Source organism: Herpailurus yagouaroundi, unplaced genomic scaffold, assembly GCF_014898765.1.
Source record: "Herpailurus yagouaroundi ecotype Mexico unplaced genomic scaffold, PumYag 186, whole genome shotgun sequence".
Classification (NCBI taxonomy): Eukaryota; Metazoa; Chordata; class Mammalia; order Carnivora; family Felidae; genus Herpailurus; species Herpailurus yagouaroundi.
The window spans coordinates 48,185,299-48,205,359 of record NW_024412417.1 but is presented as its reverse complement, the minus strand read 5'-3'; the positions used below and the strand labels follow the sequence as shown (position 1 = coordinate 48,205,359).

The 20,061-nt window shown below is 61.6% G+C and overlaps 3 protein-coding genes across 4 annotated transcripts; 2 read left to right on the top strand and 1 right to left on the bottom strand.

Annotated features, from left to right (window-relative positions):
- The first annotated feature begins 1,840 nt into the window (after positions 1-1,840).
- GFUS (GDP-L-fucose synthase) lies at positions 1,841-6,848 on the top strand. The gene is made up of 11 exons (XM_040494652.1): positions 1,841-1,962; positions 2,703-2,859; positions 3,175-3,289; positions 4,473-4,601; positions 4,681-4,754; positions 4,948-5,081; positions 5,175-5,239; positions 5,614-5,680; positions 5,842-5,921; positions 6,100-6,199; positions 6,485-6,848. The coding sequence occupies exons 2-11, from the start codon at positions 2,714-2,716 to the stop codon at positions 6,538-6,540; spliced, it is 966 nt and encodes a 321-aa protein (XP_040350586.1). The 5' UTR covers positions 1,841-1,962; positions 2,703-2,713; the 3' UTR covers positions 6,541-6,848.
- Positions 6,849-10,080: 3,232 nt separating this feature from the next.
- On the top strand, positions 10,081-15,229 carry PYCR3 (pyrroline-5-carboxylate reductase 3). Of its 2 annotated transcripts, none has more exons than XM_040494647.1 (6): positions 10,081-10,205; positions 11,962-12,026; positions 12,555-12,734; positions 13,049-13,261; positions 13,513-13,666; positions 13,847-15,229. In XM_040494647.1, exons 1-6 carry the CDS (start codon positions 10,106-10,108, stop codon positions 14,191-14,193), a joined length of 1,059 nt encoding a protein of 352 aa, XP_040350581.1. In that variant the 5' UTR covers positions 10,081-10,105; the 3' UTR covers positions 14,194-15,229. The 2 variants fall into 2 exon arrangements, with proteins under 2 accessions (XP_040350581.1, XP_040350582.1); XM_040494648.1 differs by having other exon boundaries at positions 13,574-13,666; positions 13,847-14,144.
- A 774-nt stretch (positions 15,230-16,003) lies between these two features.
- TIGD5 (tigger transposable element derived 5) lies at positions 16,004-20,055 on the bottom strand. The gene has a single exon (XM_040494645.1). It carries the CDS (start codon positions 20,004-20,006, stop codon positions 18,219-18,221), a length of 1,788 nt encoding a protein of 595 aa, XP_040350579.1. The 5' UTR covers positions 20,007-20,055; the 3' UTR covers positions 16,004-18,218.
- Between the last annotated feature and the right edge of the window lie 6 nt (positions 20,056-20,061).

Here is a 20,061-nt window from a genome sequence, read left to right as displayed (position 1 = left end):
CTGATTGTTACAGATGAAACTATACTACCAAGAAGAGTTGTAAATAGGGGTGCCATGGGAGGCTCAGTCAGTTGAGCGTCCAATTTCAGCTCAGGTCACGATCTCACAGTTCAGGAGTTCAAGCCCCTGCATCGGGCTCTGTGCTGGCAGCTCAGAGCCTGGAGCCTGCTTCGGATTCCGTTTCCTTCTCTCTCTACCCCCCGGCCGCTCACACTCTGTCTCTGTCTGTGTCTCAACGATGAATAAACATTAACATTTTTTTTTAAAGAATTGTAAATTGGATGTCGTTTGCTATTTTTTGTCTTCTTTATAATATTCCAGCATTAGAAATTGTGAAAGAGCTTACGAAATACTGCACTGCTGTGATAGTAAATGACACTCCATAGCGGGGGACGATTTTAAATCTGAATTAAAGCATTTGCTAGCATTTTCTGCAATACCAATACATTACCATATGCAACCCTCTTAGAGTATGGGAATGTGATCTGTAAAAATCCACGGCCCATTTCTGAATCTAAGTACTGCTTTATGCATTTTTCTTGTCAATTCCAGCTGCTATGGCCTCAGCAAAGCAGTTTCTCCAAATCGAAGCAAACTAAAAAACAAAAAAACAAAACCAGAAAACTACAAAGACTTAGGAAAGACCGTCTGATGGGGCATTATGGTCAAAAGAATACAAATTATGTGACAAATTTTGATTATAACATCCGGCTTAGTAACTGGTGAAATGCAGACAAGAAAACTAAATTATATAGGATGACTGACTATGCAGCAGTGTGGGAAGTGCGGTATGTTGTTTTTTTTTTTTTTTAATTTTTTTTATTTTTGGGAGAGCGCAAGTGGGGGAGGGACAGAGGATCTGAAACGGGCTCCCGGCTCTGCACTGACAGGCTGACAGCAGAGTGATCCTCGAGATGGTGACCTGAGCTGGGGTCCAAGCTCAAGGGACTGGGCCACCCAGGCGCCCCATCTGCTGTGCTAATTATTCGTCCGTCTCTGATAGTTTCTTGACTTCTAGGTATATAAAATTTGTTTATTGTTAAAGTTTATTTATTTTGAGAGAGAGACAGAAAAAAAAGCACGTGCAGGGGAGAGGGAGAGAGAGGAGCAGGGGAGGGGCAGAGAGAGAGAGAGAGAGAGAGAGAGAGAGAGAGAGAGCGCGCGCGCGAGTATCCTGAGCAGGTTCCCCGCTGTCAGCGCAGAGCCGGAGGTGGGCCTCCAACCGGGGAACCATAAGATCATGACCTGAGCCAGCCTAACCCAGTGAGCCACCCAAGCGCCCCCAAATTTATGGATGTTTTTTAAATGGAATATATTTTCATAATAATATGTTGTCAAGGTCGGAGGGCACAGCACATTCTGTTTGCCAGTGTGTTAGCAAGGTCGGTTGCTGTTAAATATCTGCATTTAGAGAGAAGGCCCGTGGGCCTCCACGCGACCTTTCACCCCGATACCCAGAGGTCCGAGACCCGTCCGTCCCCGCGGCGCTCAAAGGACGGCGCCGGCCAGCGCGCCGGTCGCGGTCTGCCCTTCGGACCCCGCAGCTCGCGCCTCACCCCCCGAGGCCGGCCCGCGGCCGGTCGCTGTCCTGCAGCCACGGCCGGGCGCCTGCCGCTCCCCCTTTCTGATGCTGCGGAGTTTCCGCGTACACGCGGCCTCCGCGGCTCTCCCACCACCCACGCGCCCCGGCGGAGCAAACGGGGTCTCTCTGTCCGGTACCCTGAGGCCTCGGGGAGGCGGAGCACCGAGAACTACATTTCCCAGGCGGCTGCGCGTTCCCGGACTCCACTTCCCGGCAGCGCCCGGGGCGCCCCCGGGACTGCATTTCCCAGAGTGCCGCGGGAGGGCCCGCCGGGTCCCTCCCGGTTCCGCCCCTTCCACCTGGCCCCTGCACGCGTCTGGACGCTCAATCCGCTGCCGGAAGCCGCTCTTCGGGCGACGGGCAGGTGGGGCAGTGCACAGGTGAGACGCCGCGCGGCGGCGCCGAGGATCCCGGCGGGGACCCGGCGTGGCGAGCTGCGGCTCCGGCCCTCGATGTGCCGTGACAGCCGCAGAACCCTGAGGGGTGTGGGGACTCCGAGGGCGTGGAGGTGTCCCGGGGATCTGGGAGAGGAACGGGGCGTGGGAGGAGTCCCGGCCTCGGTGGTGTTTCCCCACCGACCTGCTGCTGGACTGTAGGCGCGGTCGGGAGCAGCCGATGTCGCGGCAGTATCCCCTCCGGTTGATGCTGGCCATCAGGCCCTGCAGCTGGGTCAGAGCCGTCCTGTAGGGGCCGGAGCAGATTTCCAGCCCCTAGGCTAGGGTTCTCGAGGGTGGTGGCGCCCCGAGGCTTGTCCAGTTCTGAGCCGGAAGTGCCACCTGCCTAGGAGGAACTAGGCTGGCAGAGGCTCTCCTGGAGCAGCTGGCTGCCACCGGGCACCGGACTGCAAACACGGGCTCTCCTCTTCCTTGTCTATGGCCTGTGAGCTTCTAGGCAGAAGGATTCCTAGGGAATGGGGCGGGGAGGGGGAGACTCGGGTGGTCCCCAGCAGGCTCTCTCTCCTCCCCTGCGGGTCTCATCCTGTCCCAGTTGCCCCAGGAAACCTCGGTCTAGCCTTTGGACAGTTGCCCTGGGGCCCAGTGCTAACCAAGGGCAGTGACCCCACGCAGGGACATCTACAGGGAGTGGGGCTCCATATGCCTCCCACCATTTGCCCCCACAGGTGTAGCCAACATGAGTGAGCCTGGGGGGTCAGTGCGAATCCTAGTGACAGGTGGCTCTGGGCTGGTGGGCAGAGCCATCCAAGAGGTGGTAGCAGATGGAGCTGGGCTGCCTGGAGAGGACTGGGTGTTCGTCTCCTCCAAAGATGCTGACCTCACGTAAGTGGACCCATCCCTGGAGCACACTCACCCACACCATCTATAGACCCAGAGCTCCAGGCCAGGCCTGTCCCTGAGCCTGGTAGCCTCCGGTCTGGGTCCTCCCCGCCAGGTGTCTGGCCTGGCTTGGGTGTGTGCAGCTCTGTTCCTAGGCAAACATCCTCCTCTCTCTTCTGGAGGTCCACACCCTCATACCAGCCAGCGCCTGCACGGGCCACTTTCCTTTGTGGCAGCCTTTCCTGCCATCAGCCCTGTCTACTCCTGCCCCCGTCACCCCACCCCCAGGGTGCTAGTTCCTTCCCCGGCTCCTCCCAGGGATGCTGCACAGACCCGAGCCCTGTTTGAAAAGGTCCGGCCCACACATGTCATCCACCTTGCTGCAATGGTGGGGGGCTTGTTCAGGAATATCAAATACAATTTGGACTTCTGGGTAAGTGAGAGGGCCCCGTGGAGCACTGGGAAGTTCTTGTTGGCTTTTCATGCTCATTTGTCGGCCCCAGGAAGTCCCTGAGGGTCAGGGCTTGGCACAGCCTGGTGGGGGCAGTCCCCATGGGGTCCCCGGTGACCCACACTCGCTTTGTAGGCAGATGGGCGTACAGGTGGGTGGGGGCATTTGGCCCCACAGGAAAAGCCATGGAGTTGACTGTGGGTTGGAGGAACTGAGAATAGCCAGCCTTCGCTGTTTGACTTCGATAGGGTTGGTTTTTACCCGCAGAGCCCCCCCAGGTCTCTAGACCCTTCTGCTCCCAGGATCTCTGGTCCAGCTGCGCTGAACCAGGCCTACCATGCATTCTGGGGGCACAGAGGTGTGAGCTGGGCTCTGGGTCTGAGGTGTCTGACCTGGGGGCCTGGGATGTGGTGGAAGGGGCAGGAGGGGAGCAAGGTTCTGCCTATAGCCCTGCTCCTGCCAGGCTGCGCCCCTGAGGCTTGGACCCACCATTGCTGGGCATCTGGTCTTTATGGCGCAGGGATGGCAGAGGCTCAGATCAGATCCTGCCCCGGGGCGCCCCACCCCAGGGCTTTCCTTGTCTCAGGCCAGTCATCCAAGAAGGCCGCCTAGTCAAAGCCTCTCCGCCTCCAAATGTCTGGGCCATCTCATGCCCAGTCTCATCCCAGGGTCTGGGGAAAGTGGGGTCTGGGGAGGGGTGGGGCTGCCCAAAGCTTCACTGCTACCGGCTGGTAAAGTTGGGTAGTCTCCTTGGGCTAGGGGAGTGGAGGGGCCCCTTCTCTCCACCCTTGTTGGAGGCTAGATCGGGCCTGCCCTCAGCAGCCTGTGAGGGTGAGGCCCAGCCCTGAGCTAGGGAATGTGGTCCTCTCCTCCAGCCGGCCCCGCCCCACGGCCCCAAGGGTTGGGGGGGGGGGGGTGTCAAAGGACTGCCTGCCTAGGATGTAACAGGCCCAGAGGGGGCATGGTTGCTGGGAGGTCTATGCTGGGAGGTCTAGCCTTGTCCCCAGGAGCAGTTAGGATAAACTGGCTCAGGTGCTGCCCTCGTGGGAGGGGCCAGGGTGTGTCCTGCTTCTGACCCTGGAGGAGCAGGTAAGGGCTGGGGTCCTGCCAGCAGATTCAGAGGGGCTTGAATCTGCCCTGCCCACCCCCCTCACCCCCACGCCAGAGGAAAAACATTCACATCAACGACAACGTCCTGCACTCGGCCTTCGAGGTGGGCGTGCGCAAGGTGGTCTCCTGCCTGTCTACCTGCATCTTCCCGGACAAGACCACCTACCCTATTGACGAGACTATGGTGAGGGGCGGGGCCAGCGGGGGGGCGGGGCCAGCGGGGGGCGGGGCCAGGAAAGCAAAGGCTGCCTCTGCTCCCCTAGATCCACAATGGGCCGCCGCACAACAGCAATTTTGGCTACTCCTACGCCAAGAGGATGATCGACGTGCAGAACAGGTCGTCCGCCCGCTGGCCCGGCTGAGGCCGGACAGGAAAAGGGAGGAGGGCCCAGTGGGTACCTTGGCACAGCTCCCAAGCATCGTGCCCTCTCTTTGCGGGCCTCGGTTTTTGCCCCCCTCAGAGGCCAGGGCGGGTGTGGTGGGGTCAGCGGTCCCAGGCGAGCGCCGCAAGAGACGCTGTGACCCTGCAGGGCCTACTTCCAGCAGCACGGCTGCACTTTTACCGCCGTCATCCCAACCAACGTCTTCGGGCCCCACGACAACTTCAACATTGAGGACGGCCACGTGCTGCCCGGCCTCATCCACAAGGTGCACCTGGCTAAGAGTGAGTGCCTGCTTGGTGAGGTCCGGGGGGTGGGGGGGTGGGGGGTGGCTGGTGGAGTCCCCTCTGACACCTGCCCCCTCCCTGAATCTGCAGGCAGCGGCTCAGCCCTGACGGTGTGGGGCACTGGCAAGCCACGGAGGCAGTTCATCTACTCACTGGTTTGTGCAGGACTGGGCCTAGCTCTCTACTAGAACGTTCCCTGGCCTGCCATGCTGGCTGTGGGAAGGCCATAGTGTGAGGGAGCCCCAGAAAGGAGTGAGGGTCCAGGCTGAGCCTCTGGAGCAGCAGCCACTGGTCCTCGCTGGGTCCCTATAGGTGCCTGGCCCCATGGGAGTCGCTGGGTGCAGCTCTGAGCTCAGTGAAAGATAAGACTCTCTGTCAGGTAGGCTGGGGTGGCTAAGCTGCCCAAAGGGAGAGACCTCCCCCCCGGGGAGCCCAGGCTGTGCCCTCACCGAACAGGGCCACCCAAGAGAGGTGGCCTGTGGCTCCAGGTGGGAGTGGCTTGTGTCCTCTGACCCTGTCTGACTTCCAGGACCTGGCTCGGCTCTTCATCTGGGTCCTGCGGGAGTACGATGAGGTGGAACCCATCATCCTGTCAGGTGGGCACCCTGTGGCCCCACTGCCCCTGCCCGGGGGCAGAACCCACGTCTGTGCCGAGGGCAGCTGGGGCTGGGAATGGGAGTGTGGCGGGGGGCTGGGTAGCTGCAAGGCCGGGTGGAGGAGGCCTCACCTGACTGTTGGTCCCCCCTGCTCCCCACAGTGGGTGAGGAGGATGAGGTCTCTATCCAGGAGGCAGCCGAAGCCGTGGTGGAGGCCATGGACTTCCGCGGGGAGGTCACTGTATCCTTTGGCTCTGGGGCAGGACGCTGTGGGGCTGATGGATGCAGAATGGCTCTCGCCTGGCAGCTGGAGAGGAGGGGCGCTCTTTTGTCCCCAAAGCTCCCCTGGGAAAGGCAGGTTCAAGGGCAGGCTGGTGGGGCGGGTGCCCCTTGTGCTGTGGCCTTGACTGGGCACCTAGTTTGATACAAGCAAGTCAGATGGGCAGTTCAAGAAGACGGCCAGTAACGGCAAGCTTCGGACCTACTTGCCCGACTTCCGGTTCACACCCTTCAAGCAGGGTGAGCCCCCAGCCCTCCCGTGGCTCTCCCACCCCATCCCTCGGGACCTCCCAGCCCCTCCTTCTTGGCTTTGGGTCACTCCTGCCCCTCCTTAAGCAGTGGCTTCCTTGCTTGGAGCTGAAGACACCCTGTAGATTTGGTGTCCAAACCCTTGTCGGGGAGGCAGGACCCAGAAGGGGTGACTGCCTGTGTCCTGGGGTCTCCACCCTCCGCATCTCCTCCAGTGGAGGTCAGCGCAGCCTCGGCCCTCACCTGCCACCACCTGTCACCCGCCCACCTCTGCAGCTGTGAAGGAGACCTGTGCCTGGTTCACCCACAACTACGAACAGGCCCGGAAGTGAAGCACGGTGTGGGAGCAGGTGCCGGCTGCCCCCGAAGCCCCAGAGATGACACCCTCAGACCGTGCCGGGAGCCAAGGGCACTGCCAGCACCGGGGGCCCACATTCTCACCCCTCTGCCAGGGCGGCTCTGAGCAGCTGTGCAGTGAGGCCACCATTCGTGTCTGTCCTCAGGGAAACCAAGGCCTGGCCAGGCCCGGCACCTTGCTCCCCAATGCCGGTCTCTGGGTCTTAAGCGTGTCCACTTCTGATCCTGCTCTCCCATTCCCTGGGAGCCAATAAAGTCTATTTTCCCAGGCCTACCCCCAGCAGCTCTGTGCCAGCTGTGTCCCTCCCACCATGGGCACTGCCTCCGTGCGCCTGGCTGGCCCCAGGACCCACCATTCACCTGCTGGTTCCTCAGAAAGCTGCTGGGCCAGGGTGGCCAGCTGTACCTGGGTAGGCTGCAGGGCGGAGGCAGTGGACAGTCAAGTGGTGGGGGTGCAGGGCAGAGCACCTGTTAGTGGTCCCAGCTGGTGCTGTGGCCACCGCTTAGCCTTTCCACATGAGGTCATATGTAGGCCTGGGTGGCCTGAACTCCCGGGGCCTGCCTGTTTGCCCCAGGACCCTGGGCCATGAGGTTGCTCTGGAGTTGGACAGGCTGAGTAGGCATCTGGATGGACCCAAGGGGAGCGTGGTGATTGGGACCCCAAGAGAGAGCTGAGCCAGGCCTGGCCCCTCATCTCCCTAGCCATCAGGCCGCAGCTTGTGATGGGGCTTGGCCCGACCTTCTCCCTGGACAGTAGCAAAGGTGTCACAGAGGAGGGCCTGTCACAAAGGTGGGTAGGGGAGAGCAGCTCAGGCCTCCCCATTCTCAGCAGGAATACAGCAGAGTCCCCCAGCCAGCCAGTCAGTGCTGGGGTGTGGACCCAGGAGTACCCAACTTGAAAACCCTCAGTACTGCCTAGCCCAGGACCCAGACACCTTCCCTGGCTTTGGGCCCGCCTCCTCTCAGGTCCCCTCTCTCCTGGGTCACCCTTGGTCATCCTCATGCAGGTGGCCCCCAGCTTCCTTCTGACCCCAGATGTGTCTGCCATGTTAATTCCTCCCTCTGTTCAGGCAGTATTGGCTGTCTTCTCAGTGCCAGGCACACAAATTCCCACCTCTGTCCCTGTACCTAGCTGGTCTTTCATGGCATTTGTCCCCACCCCTTCTCCAGCAGGCTGTGTGTTTCTCCCGCAGGGCTCTGCTGGGGCTGGCCCAGGACCCTCATGTCAGTGCCTGTCCACCTTTTAGGCCTCAGTTGAGGTGTTCCTTTCTCTGAGTGCCCACTCTGCTGTGGGACTCCTGTGTGCTGGTCTGGGAGCACTTAGGAGCCTGCTCCTCCCCCCAGGACTTGAGCTCTAGGACGTGGGTCAGCCCTGTATTCCCTGGGCTCCAGCCCTTGTGAACAAAGAAGACTCTGCTCAGGAGTTCAGGGAGGGGGTGGTGCCTGAGATGGAGCTTGAGCCAGCCACGTGAGCACATACAGAGGGAGGCCCCTGCAGAGCAGAGACCTGCACACACGTGGCAGGACACAAAGAGTGGCTGTGTGTCCTGAGCCATCCTCCGTACTGTTCTGTGTGTGTGTGTGTGTGTGTGTGTGTGTGTGCGCGTGCGCATCGCGTCACAGAGGGGCTGCGTCCCCAGCCAGAATGCAAGTCCTCAAGGTATGGGTTCCGCGGCCCAGTCTGCTGCTCCATGGCTTTCCTTGGAGCAGGGCTCACACCCTGCAGGGGCAGTGCTGAGTGAATGAGGGGATTTCATCGTTGAAGAGTTTAGAATGTGTCAAAGTAGAGTTTAGAGTAACCAAACATTTTTAAAAATTTTACTTACTTTAGAGAGAGAGAGCATACGTGCGGGGAGGGGCAGAGGGAAAGCGAGAATCTCAAGCAGGTTCCACGCTAAGTGTGGAGTCTGATCCCGTGGCCTTGGATCACCACCCTGGCCGAAACCAAGAGTCAAGCTGAAATCAAGAGTTGGATGCCCAACTGCGAGGCGCCCTAAAACGTTTTTAAAATGCAATCTTAAACAGAAAAACTACCATCTTCACTCTCCAAGCTTTATTTTTCCCGTGCCAATTAAAGATTACAAACATTTGGGACACCCGGGGGGCTCAGTTGGTTAAGAGGCCGGCTCTTGAGGGGTGCCTGGATGGCTCAGTCGGTTGAGCGTCTGACTTTGGCTCAGGTCACAATCTCACGGTTCATGAGCTTGAGTCACGTGTCAGGCTCTGTGCTGACAGCCCAGAGCCTGCAGCCTGCTTCAGATTCTCGTCTCCCTCTCTCTCCCCCTCCCCCTTTTGCGTTCTCTCTCTCAAAAATAAACATTAAAAAAAACAAAAACAAAAAAAACAAAACCCTGCTCTTGATCTCAGCTCAGGTTATGATCCAGGATCATGGGATCGAGTCCCGAGTTGGGCTTTGTGCTGACAGCGTGGAGCCTGCTTGAGATTCTCTCTTCTCTGCCCCTCCCCCAGGCTCACTCGCTCTCTCTCTCAAAATAAATAAACTGAAAAAAGAAAAACAAGTACTACTACCGCTACCCTCCCATCAGTTTCAAACATGGGCTCTGGCGGTGGCCAAGCACTCCCATCTCCCCCAGGACCAACAACAAGATGGGCCAGGTCTCCGCTGGGGAGCCAGGCCTCAGGAAGACCTCTCCTGCCTTATCGCAGCAACCTGCGAGGCCCATGAAAACCAAGATCCAGGTTGGCTGGAGGAACTTCATTAATGCAGTCAATACATGCCCCGTTCACACGTTTCACTGGCAGTGAAACTGTTATGCTGTCACCTGGACCTGCTGAAGCTTGGACAGGGGCTGACAACAAGGCCTGGCCAGGCAGCCCTGCCCTCCCCACCCGAGTCCACTCCCAGGTTCCAAAGAGAGAACCTGGGTGCCCCTGAGAACGTGGCTGCCACCCAGAGAAAACGGCCTAAGGCTGGTAGGGCTCCACTCCCTAGCTCCTGACATGTTGTAATGATTGGCCAGGGTCAGGACCTCGCCCGCCCGGGCCCTTCATCGGAATCAGGACGATGCTTTCACCTGGAGGCTAAACTGTCCAGCGCCAGTGGTTTCCCGGACTCTGCGGCGTTCGCGCGAGGGACACCCAACCAGGCACGCTCCAGGGCACAGACCTCCGGAAGGACTCGGAGGAACCCCCACCTTTTCCAACCCTTGGCCACTGAACGGAGTCTCTCAAGCTCCGATCAGGAGCTGATCGACACCAGGCCCCCAGAATCCTGCCACGGAAGCTTCACCCACCTCGCCAGACGCGGCGCTTCTGCCAGACTCTCCAACGCGCGGTGGAAGACGGGGCGCGGCGCCCCGCCCACCGGAGCCGCAGCGCCCCGCTCTCCCGGACCAATGAGCAGCGCGGGGAGGGACTGGAGCGGTACTGCTAGTCGAGCGGTAGGGCGCAGAGCCCGGAAGGGAGTGGGCGGGGCGTGAAGTCCAGGCAGCCAATAGACAAGGACAGGGCGGGCCGGCGTAGCCCATTGGCGGGGCCGAGGGCGTGGGGCGGAGCAAGGCCTGGCGGGGCGGTGGCGAGATGGCGGTGGTGGCGGCACCCGGTCTGGACCAGTTACGCGTGGGCTTTGTTGGCGCCGGGCGTATGGCAGAGGCCCTCGCTCAGGGCTTCATTCGAGCAGGTAGGGCGCCTCCGGCGTGGGGGCGCGTGGGTCCCTGGGCCTGGGGACCAGCGGGCGTCCGACACCGGCCGGTTGTGCGAGGGAAGGGTTTCTCTGCGTGGAGGGATGCATCCCGCAGAGCTCCTGGGCGGGGAGCGAGGGCACCGTGGAAGCGGAGCGGGGCGGGTCCGGCCCGGCGGGCGTGGGCCCGGGCGGAAGGCGGACTCTGCTCCTGGGGACCCTGCGTCCCTGTGAGCACAGCGGGGACGGCTGTGCGTAGGAGGCTTAGAGTTGGTTGTCCCCGCACTGGCCAGGAGCCACATGGGGCCATAGACCGCCCACCATGGAAATGTGGATGGTTCGCGTTGAGATGTGGCGTGAGTTTATGGCATAAAATCTACGTCGGGTTTGGAAGATTTAGCACACAAGAAAAGAGAAAGTAACATATTTTGGTAACTTTTAATGCTGACTGAAACGAAGTTTTGGAAGAATAGCATTTTCTTTATATCGTGTTAAGTCAAATATGTTACGATTGATTTCACCTATTTTCCTTACTTGTTTCATGTGACTACTAGAAAGCGTGACGTTCTCTACGTGGCTTCAGTGATATTCTTCTTGGACAGCGCTAGCTTAGAGCCCGGGATCTCCTACTAACTACTTGGTCTGCCTGGGTCCAGTTGCCTGACCTTTGAGCCTCCTGTTTCCTGTTTGTTTGCCGGCTCTACTCTGGCGGCGCGCTGCAGGTTTTCACAGCCTCCGCAGCACTGTGGACATTTGGGGTGGGATAATTCTCCATCCTTCACATTGTAGGGTGTTTGGCCGCGTCTTTGGCCTCTTCCCACTAGATGTCAGTAGCATCCCCTGTTGTGAGAGGCAAAACTGTCTCCAGCAGTTGCCACAAGTCCCCTGGGGTTGGAAAGGGGCAGAGACTTCCCTGGTGGTGAACCACTGGTTTGCAGCAAGGCATGATAATGCTGTCCCTAAACTTACTCCACGGGATTTAGAAACCTTTACGTGTAGATTATAGGCTGGCTTTCTCCCTTCAGCCACAGTCAAGGTTCAGTGGGGTCAAAATCATCAGAAAATACGTTACTGCAAAACTCTCAAGTGTTTTACCTGTAAAACCGCCAGTATCTCCTTCCTTCCAGGGTGGTGCAGATTCAGTGTTGAACACAGTAGCGGTAGGAATGCATGGCACTTGTCATTGTCCTGACTAACTGGCCTTGTGTTTGGGTTGTGGGGTGCACTTCTGTCTTCCTGTTAGACCTTACAGAAACTTAATCTCCTCAGCCCTGTACCCGACAGGTGCAGATGATTTCTACCAAATGGGCGTTTAGCCCCAGCGCGGACATTCCAGCACAGATATACCCCCGGCTCCCCCGGAAGCTTGCCCCTGTTTGGCCTCCCTACCCACCACGGCCCCCTCCTCCCCTGCCTTCCTGTCCCTCGAGGTATAGGCCCCTGAGATCCATGTCCTCATGAGACTAGGCAAGCTCCTGGCCCCTGTGTCTAGCGGGGCCTGCGGCCGCGGCCACAGATGGGTGGTGGAGACTGACAAGTACCACAGGATGGACGTGATTGCCTGGTCCCAGCCGAGTGGAACACGCCTGCCACGCACTTCGGTTCTTACAGAGTCTCAGGCAGCCAGCGGCCAGGACGGCCCAGGCACGGCTGAGTGTGAGAGACCCTTCGGCGAGGGGCAGGCCAGGCTGGCCCCTGTTCCTTCCTTCCACCCCACCTCCTCACTGACCTTTCTGCTCTTTGCCTTTCTCTCCAGGAAAAGTCGAAGCTCAACACATACTAGCCAGCGCACCAAGTGACAGGAACCTCTGCCACTTCCGGGTGAGCTGGTCCCCGGCTCTTCTGAGTCGAGGCTATCCTGGTGGGGGGGGAGAGGGGGCTCATGGTGGCTCTTGGCTCCTGTTCCTCTGAGACACTTCCTGGGGACAAGGGAACGCTGCTTAGTTGGCTGAACTTTTGAGACTGTCTGGGTTGGGGAAAGAGGAGGTCAGAGACTAGAAGGAAAGTCAAGGTTGTGGAGAGCAAGGGCGGAGTAACGGGGCGTGTGTGTGTGCACGTGTATCTGTGTGTCGGGGTGGGCAGAGATGGTTGTGGGCCCTCCCTGGGGTCAGAGGGCGTGAGGAGGTCCTGACATCAGCAAGGCCCGTGAGGGGCAGGTTGGGTCCTGAGCAAGAACCCGTGGTCTGGGTGAGTCTTGGGCATTGTGAGGGGGCTGGTGCAGGCGTTTGCAATGGGAGGAGAGATCCCTGGGGACCCCTGGGGATGCAGGGTGGCCTCTAGCAGGAAGGGCCACGGTCTGGGAGGCTGCCGCACTTCACCCCAGCCATGATCCCGCTGTCCCCACTGCAGGCTCTGGGCTGCCAGACCACCCACTCCAACCAGGAGGTTGTGCAGAACTGCTGGTTAGTCTTCTTTGCCACCAAGCCCCATGTCCTGCCAGCTGTCCTGGCAGAGGTGGCCCCCGTGGTAACCACTGAGCACATCTTGGTGTCTGTGGCCGCTGGGATCTCTCTGAGTACCCTGGAGGAGGTGAGTGGGGGTTATGTGGGAGGTGAGGCTTTGCCCCCGGAGTCAGTTCTGCTGGCCAGGCTCTGCTTCCCACCCCTTGCCATCTGAGACTGGTGCCAACCTGACTCTAGCCCTTTAGGGAGGCGGGATGGGTGAGACGTGTGACACTTGGCCTTCCAGACAGCCCGAACAGGGGGCCGAGGGGCCTGAGGTTCAGGCTCTTCCTGGCACCGCGCCCAGGACCCGGGGAGGGGAGCCCACGGCTGACGGAGGCGAAGGCCTGCGTGGCAGCGCCGACCCCACCCGTTCCCTGACCCCTGCCTCTCTCTGGCCAGCTGTTGCCACCAGCCACACGGGTGCTGCGGATCTCCCCCAACCTGCCCTGCGTGGTTCAAGAGGGCGCTATGGTGATGGCCCGCGGCCGCCACACTGGAAACAGCGACGCCGAGCTCCTGCAGACCCTGCTGGAGGCCTGCGGGCAGTGCGAGGAGGTGCCTGAGGCCCACGTGGACATCCACACCGGCCTCAGTGGCAGCGGTGTGGCCTTCGTGAGTGTTGTCTTATCCCCCACCCCCCAGGCCGGCCCTTGACAGAGCGGAGCCTTTTCAAGTCCCTGCAGTGACCCCTGCCTTTGGGATCAGATGGCTTGATCCCCGAGCTGCCTGTGTCTCTGCTCTCCCCCCGCTTTGAGGCTCAGGACTCCTCCAGTCGGAGCCCTGGGCTCAAGCCTCAGACCGGGTTCCTGCACTGGTGGCCAGTGCTCTGGGCCTTGTTTCTGAAGGTTCTACGCTTTCTCCAGACTGGGTGCTTCATCCAGGGAGAGCGTCAGCTTTGTCAGTCCCCACCCCTCACTGCTGCAGGTGTGTGCCTTCTCCGAGGCCTTGGCCGAAGGTGCCATCAAGATGGGCATGCCCAGTGGCCTGGCCCACCGCATTGCTGCCCAGACCCTGCTGGTGAGTGAGGGCAGCCCCCAGGGACTGTGTGAAGAGGGATAGGCTGGGGTGTCTGCAGAGCAGCGGGAAGGGAGACAGCAGGCCCGGGAAACCTGAGTTAGGATCTGGGATGGCAGGCAGAGCAGGCTACACAGTGGGACTGAGCCTCCCTTGAGTCACCGCCGGTGCCCCTCTCCCCAGGGCACGGCCAAGTTGTTGCTGCAGAAGGGGCAGCACCCGGCTCAGCTGCGGACAGACGTGTGCACGCCAGGCGGCACCACCATCTATGGGCTCCATGCGCTGGAGCGGGGCGGGCTGCGGGCGGCCACCATGAGCGCCGTGGAGGCTGCCACCTGCCGGGCCAGGGAGCTGAGCGGGAAGTAGGGAGCGGGCACTGGCCGTGGCCGCCCCCAGGCCCTCCTTCCCTGCCCCTTCCCGGCACTGCAGCTCTCCCTCAGGCAGGAACCCCCAGGGCTGCCCCATCCCTGCGTGAGGAAATGAAGACAGGACTGGAGGGGTTCGCAGGCAGGGGATCCCCTCACCTGTAGGAACCCCCCCCACCATGGGGCAGAGAGCACCGTGGCGGTGGCACCCCTTCCTGGGTGGCCTGGGTTCTGGGGGCCCGAGCGTTGGGACGTGGTGGGCTGGCTGCGTGAGGCAGGAGCAGAGAAGCTGGGCGGGCCCTTCTGACAGCTGTGTAACCACCGCCAGCTGGGGGGTGACGCAGAGACTGCACAAGAGACTTGCTCTGTGCAATGAAGCCAGCCACATCCATCTCGTCCCCAGGCTGACCTGCCATTAGGTGGGGCTACCCACAGGGAGCTGGGCCCTGACCCTGCCAGGCCCCAAGAAGAGAACGGGGCTGGGTGTCCTTGCCCTGGCTGAGGAGGAGCTGCACCCAGGTCCTTCCCTTGGGGACACTCGAGCAGAGCCCCCGCAGGGTGGCCGCAGTGCTCCAGCTGGCAGCAGGCCACGGGCGGTCTGGGAGGGTGGCCCGGCCAGCTGCGGGACAGAGACTTGGCTTCAGCTGGCCGTGGGCCCCCTGCCCCTGCGGAGCAGGATCTGGGTGATTTGCCCTGATGACCCTTGCATGGGTTGTCCTGGAGGGTCTCGTGGCCTGGCCTCAACTGCAGGACGTGGCTCTTCGGCATGTCCCTGAATGGAGCAACCAGCCCGGAGGGCAGGGAACTCAGGTCCCGAACTGAGGCTGTGGGGCCTGTGGTGGAGGGTGGGCTGCCCGCACTGCCCACCCCCCTCCCCCGGCAAGGCCCTGGAGTGCTGGAGCTCCCCTCCCCTCCCCCAGTGGCCTCCTGACACTGTGCCAGTCACGGGGTGGAGCTAGCTGATTGTGCCACCTGCAGGCCGAGACGAGCAAATCAGTCCTGTCTGTAGATGGCCTGGTGGCACCCCCACCCCCCCCCCCGCCACTGTAGCAGTGCCCACCCTGCTCTCGCTCCTGCCCTCCACCCCCCTTCCACCGCCCCATTCCATCTTGGCACACTGGCCCTCCTGCCTGTTAGGAGGGTCAGCCTGAGGACATTTCTGACTTCTCTGAGATGGGAATAAAGATGCTGCTGTCCTGTAGCACTGAGTGACCATACTTGGGCTGACAGAGCCAGATTCCAAGGGCTTAGAGGTACATCAGAGCTGAGGCTTGGGGCACGGGGCTCCTGGGAGCTGGTTGAGCGCAGGTGGCATGGGGGCAGGGGCGACCCGCCCTGGCTGTACGTCACCATCACCAGAGAGCTCTGGTCAGGTGGAGTCGCTGGCTTCCTGACACCCCAGCCTCACCCTCCGGTGTGTCGGCGGGCTCCAGCAGCGCATCTCCCCACGCGGTCCCCGAGAACCTGGGCGGGTTGGCTTGTGGGGCAGGGGACGAACCTGTGACCAGCCCTGCCATGAGCAAGCCACTCACTGAACGAGAGGCGTCTCCCTGAGCCCCCAGCCTGGCTGGCGGGGCAGCCTCGCCCCAGATGGCGATGGCCCTGGACAGGACGGGAACGAGAGTGGCTTTGGGGGCCGGGTCGGCAGCCTGATCATTGGCTGGCCACAAGCCCGCTTATGCCACAAGGCTAAAGTTAGGTTTTCAAGAGACTGGTGGGTCTAGTCTCTCCTTTCATCAGTTTTTTTGTCTTCCTCACTTTTTTGAATCATGAGGTGTTCTAGATCTAAGTACTGGATAGAAAATTATAAAAATAAGACTTTACAGGTAACTGGCTGGCTCAGTCCTACAGAATGAAACTCTTGTTTCTTGGGGTTAGGAGTTCAGCCCCCGTGTTTCATGTAGAGGTTACTTAAAAAAATAAAATATACCCCAAATTCAAAAAAATATATTAAAAGAAGACTTTAGAACAGGGATGCGTATGAAGTTGACACGAACTTTTATTACAAAGCGCGTTGGGCTGACTGGGTGAACACCTCCGGCAAGGATGGGCGTGAAAAGGCTCGACTGCGTGCACCCCCATAAGCCCACGGTCCCCTGGAGGACACGCCTCTGGAGATGAGCCTCACCAGGGGACACCCCTATCTGGGGACAAGCAGTGCCCAGCGCCCATCCTAGGGCTCCGCATAGCAATCCTGACCTACAGTGGGTGGAGGCGTGGGCTGGGGGTCCCTGGTCCCCTCAGCTCGCGGGCGCTCCGTTCCCCTCCCCACATGGTGGCGTTGCACCTGCAGTCCACTCCATGTCTGGGGGTCGCTTCCCAAGCACGTAGCCCCCTCAGGCAAGGCCGTGCATCTCAGATGGGCAACTCTCTCCAAAACACAAGTTAAGCGTGGTTTTAATAGGAGCCCACACACCCACTTCCCAGTGCCCCCTTCTGCAGCCCTTTGCCATGCCCTCCGGACACCCCAAGCAGGCCCAACAGCCTCTTCCTAAGAGTAACAACCTTTGCTGCTTTGAGTATTCAGCCGTTCTCCTGAAGACACTCTTGGAGCCCCAGGTGCACCCCTGCCTAGCGCCCGCGGGCTCCCAGCCCTACATCCCTGAGCTGCCATCAGGTGGTGGAAGGAAGGCTTCCTGAAGCCCTGTGCCAGCTGCTTGGGTTAGAGTCCCAGGGCCAGCCACAGCTGGCCACCGGCTCCTCTAGGGGTGCAGGCTTGAGGTGAGCGAGCAGAGGTGCCAGCTGGGCCCCTGCCTGGTCAAGCTTCCAAATTCTCCACTTCTCCCCTCAGCTCTCAGATTTGAGACCCACGTATGTAACACGCACACACCTCGACTGAGGACAGCTCCAAGGAGCGGTTTATGTTCTCAGACTCGGGGAGCTGCTCCGGGGGCTCCCTCACCAGTGCATTGCCCCTCCCTCCCACCAGCACACTGCCGGCCTACAGCCTCCGCAGTGTCCGGCGAGCACGCGGGCGGTGGGGGTGTGGACCGCAGACCCAGCCCCCGCCCTCCACGAGAGCTCTGGGCAGCAGCTCCCCAGACAGTCCCCGAAGGCCCCGGGTGCCTCCGGGTCCCAGACCACCCGCAGGACTGAGCCCAGAGCGGGGCAGTGACACACCAACACTTGCCTCCCTCTCTCCAGCTGGGCCACTCGGAAGCCCAATTCCTGGGGCTGTGGGAAGCCACTCCTTCGTCACGCCCCTGGCAGTGCTGGAGGGATGGAAAAGCCTTGGAGGGCACTAAGGCACTGTGGGATTGTCCTGGTGTGGCTGTCAGTGCCGCAGGCCAGTGCCGAGGAGGCGGCGTGGCTCTGGGCCCTGGGGCTGGACCGAGTGGGCTGTGGCTGGTCTGGGGAGGTCATTCAGCCATTGGTCAAATCACCAGGGCCCAGGAAGGCGAGAAGGCTGCCAACCCCACAGAATAGGTGTGATTTTGGAATGGAATCTTCCTAAGGAAAACTAACAATCCCAGTGGAACAGAAATCTACACTCCCTGCTGCACCCGGAACGCCCGGCCCCCCGAGTGCCGGGCACTATCCTCCCTTCCCAGCCGACAGAGCCAACCTCCAAGACTGGCCCCAGGCTGGGGGTGGGGGTGAGACGCCACCCTGGCTCCCATGAGGGGTATCTGTAAAAATGGACTTAATGTGCTAAACACCAAAACTGACTGGGGTGCTTCCCCATGGAGATGATCACATGGCTGTAGCGCGGGAGCCACAAAGCACCAGAGCTCCAGACTGACAGGAGTGCTGGACCCTCGTCCAGGGCACGTGACGGGCCCCTGGGGAGGAGGGCCAGAGGTACAGACAGGCACAGGGCTGAAGATCTCGGCTCTCAAAGGCCGGGGCGCGAACGCCGCCAGCTGCCCTGTTAAGTGCGTGGTGTCGTGTGTGCGGCAAGGACCCTGGCTAGAACCACAGACCCCACGAGTGTGCTTGCCCAGGGAGGTGTAGGAGCCCGAGGCCTCTCTTCTAGCTCCTCCCTCGGGAGATGGGGGACCAGTGAGCAGAACGACCCTTCACCAGCAGAGCCCCTCCAAGCCAGCCCGTGCTGGGGTCCCTGGAACCCCCTGAGCCATAGGGTGGGCCACCTCTGGGGAGGGGAGGAGAGGAGATGGAAAGACTGTGTGTCCCCTCCCTCCAAGTGCAGCAGGAGAACAGCCACTGGGGGGCCACTTGGGCTGGCTTGGTCACACCCCGTCCTCGGGGACTGCGGGAGAAGGACCAATGCCTCCCAGCCTCCGGGCCATGCTGATCAGTGAGCGCAGCTGCACCAGCTTCGGTGGCCCCACCTCCCGGGGGTCCTGGTTCTCCAGCCACCGAAGAGCTGTCTCTAGTCCCCGCACCGCCTCCCCAGCAGTGGGCACCGCGGCCTCCTCCTCCTCCTCTCCACCCCCCATAACAGAGGGTAGGTTGGCGGGGGGTGGAGGGGCGGCAGGGGCCAGCAGCGGGGGCCGGCCAGGGCCTGCCTCCTCTCTGCAGCTGTCCGGCAGCCCCCCGTCATCGTCCAGATGCAGCCACTTGGCCACTTCCTCGGGCGCCAGGCGCTTGTAGGCCAGGGCCGCCAGGTGCGTGAGGTCGCTGAGCACCCGGCTGTGCTCCGCGGCCTCCTCGGCCTGGCCCGCTGGCTGCCCAACACACTCCTCACTGGGCCGAGGCTCGAAGGCCGCCCGCAAGCCGAGAAGCCAGCACCGCTCAATGCTGCCAGCCTGCACCAGGTCCCAGGAGAGGCCGGCCAGGTACAGCATGTCCTTGAGCATGAAGCTGCGCATAAAGTCCAACGGGGAGCCCCCCGCACAAGACACAGCTAGCCTCAACAGCTCCCGCTTGTACAGCTGCTTGAAGGCGGCCACCACTCCCTGCTCCAGGGGAGCAGGGATGTGTGCCCGGCTGCTGCCCTTGGACAGGAACAGCACCCGCACGGCACCATCCGGGGTCTGCAGCTCTTCTGGGGAGCTGAGGGGCTCAGGCCGACACCGCCTGAGGGCCTCCTCATTCTCCTCCAGGGCGGGCGTCCTGGCAGCCGGGCTTGGGCAGGGCGGGTGGGCCACCAGCAGCACAGCCCTCTGCTGCAGGCAGCTGCGGCGCAGGTAGCGCCTCACGCCAGGGACGAACTCCTCGAAGAACCAGCCCCGCAGCAGTGGGCGACTGAGCCAGGCATCCGGGCTGTAGCGGTAGGAGGCTGGGAACTTGTCCTGGTTGTGGTGGCGCAGGCTGGGCGGGTCTGGCAGCTGCCCGATGACCAGCGGCTTCAGCTTGTGGCTGCCGGTCAGGTTGGCGGCCAGCAGCACTGTCACCCGGTCGCCCCGCCAGCGGCGGCCGCAGCCCCCCGCGCCGGGGTCTCCCGCGCCCAGGGGCGCGGCCTGCTCCGGAAGCAGCTTCCAGTAGAGGCCAGTGACGTTCGCGTTGTAGATCTGTTCGTCTCCGTAGCCGCCCTCGGCGGGGGGCGGCGGGGCCGGAGCCCGCTCGGGCAGGGGGCCGGAGCTGGAGCCGGGGGGCTGTGCGGGCTCCTGCTTGACGGGCGGGCCGGGCGCGGGGCCCGCGGCCAGAGGCTCGGCCTCGCCATAGATGCGCTGGCTGGAGATGCCGTGGCGCTTCTGCCAGCGCCAGAACCAGCCGTGGCTGGCCTTGAAGGTGCACTCGGGCCCGTAGATCTGGCGCGCGAAGGCCTCGGCCTGAGCCTGGATGAGCGGCCCTGACAGCGGCACGCCGTGCTGGCGCAGCGCCAGGAACCACGAGTAGACGGCGCGGTCGATCTCCTCCTCGTTGGCCAGCCGCATCTTCTTGCGCTGCGTGCCCACCTCTCCGCCCAGCTGCTCCAGGAACCAGCGCAGCTTGGGCTCGTCCTTGAGCCAGCCGCGCAGCGTGCCGCCCGGCACGCCGAAGTCTCGGCACACGCTGGCCTGCCGCTCGCCGCCCTTGACGCGCTCGATGGCCTGGAGCTTGTCCTTGATGGAGTAGGCCTTGCGGAAGGCCATCTTCACGGCCACGCGGGGCCGCGGCCCGGGCGCGGGGGGCGGCGGCCTCACGGCG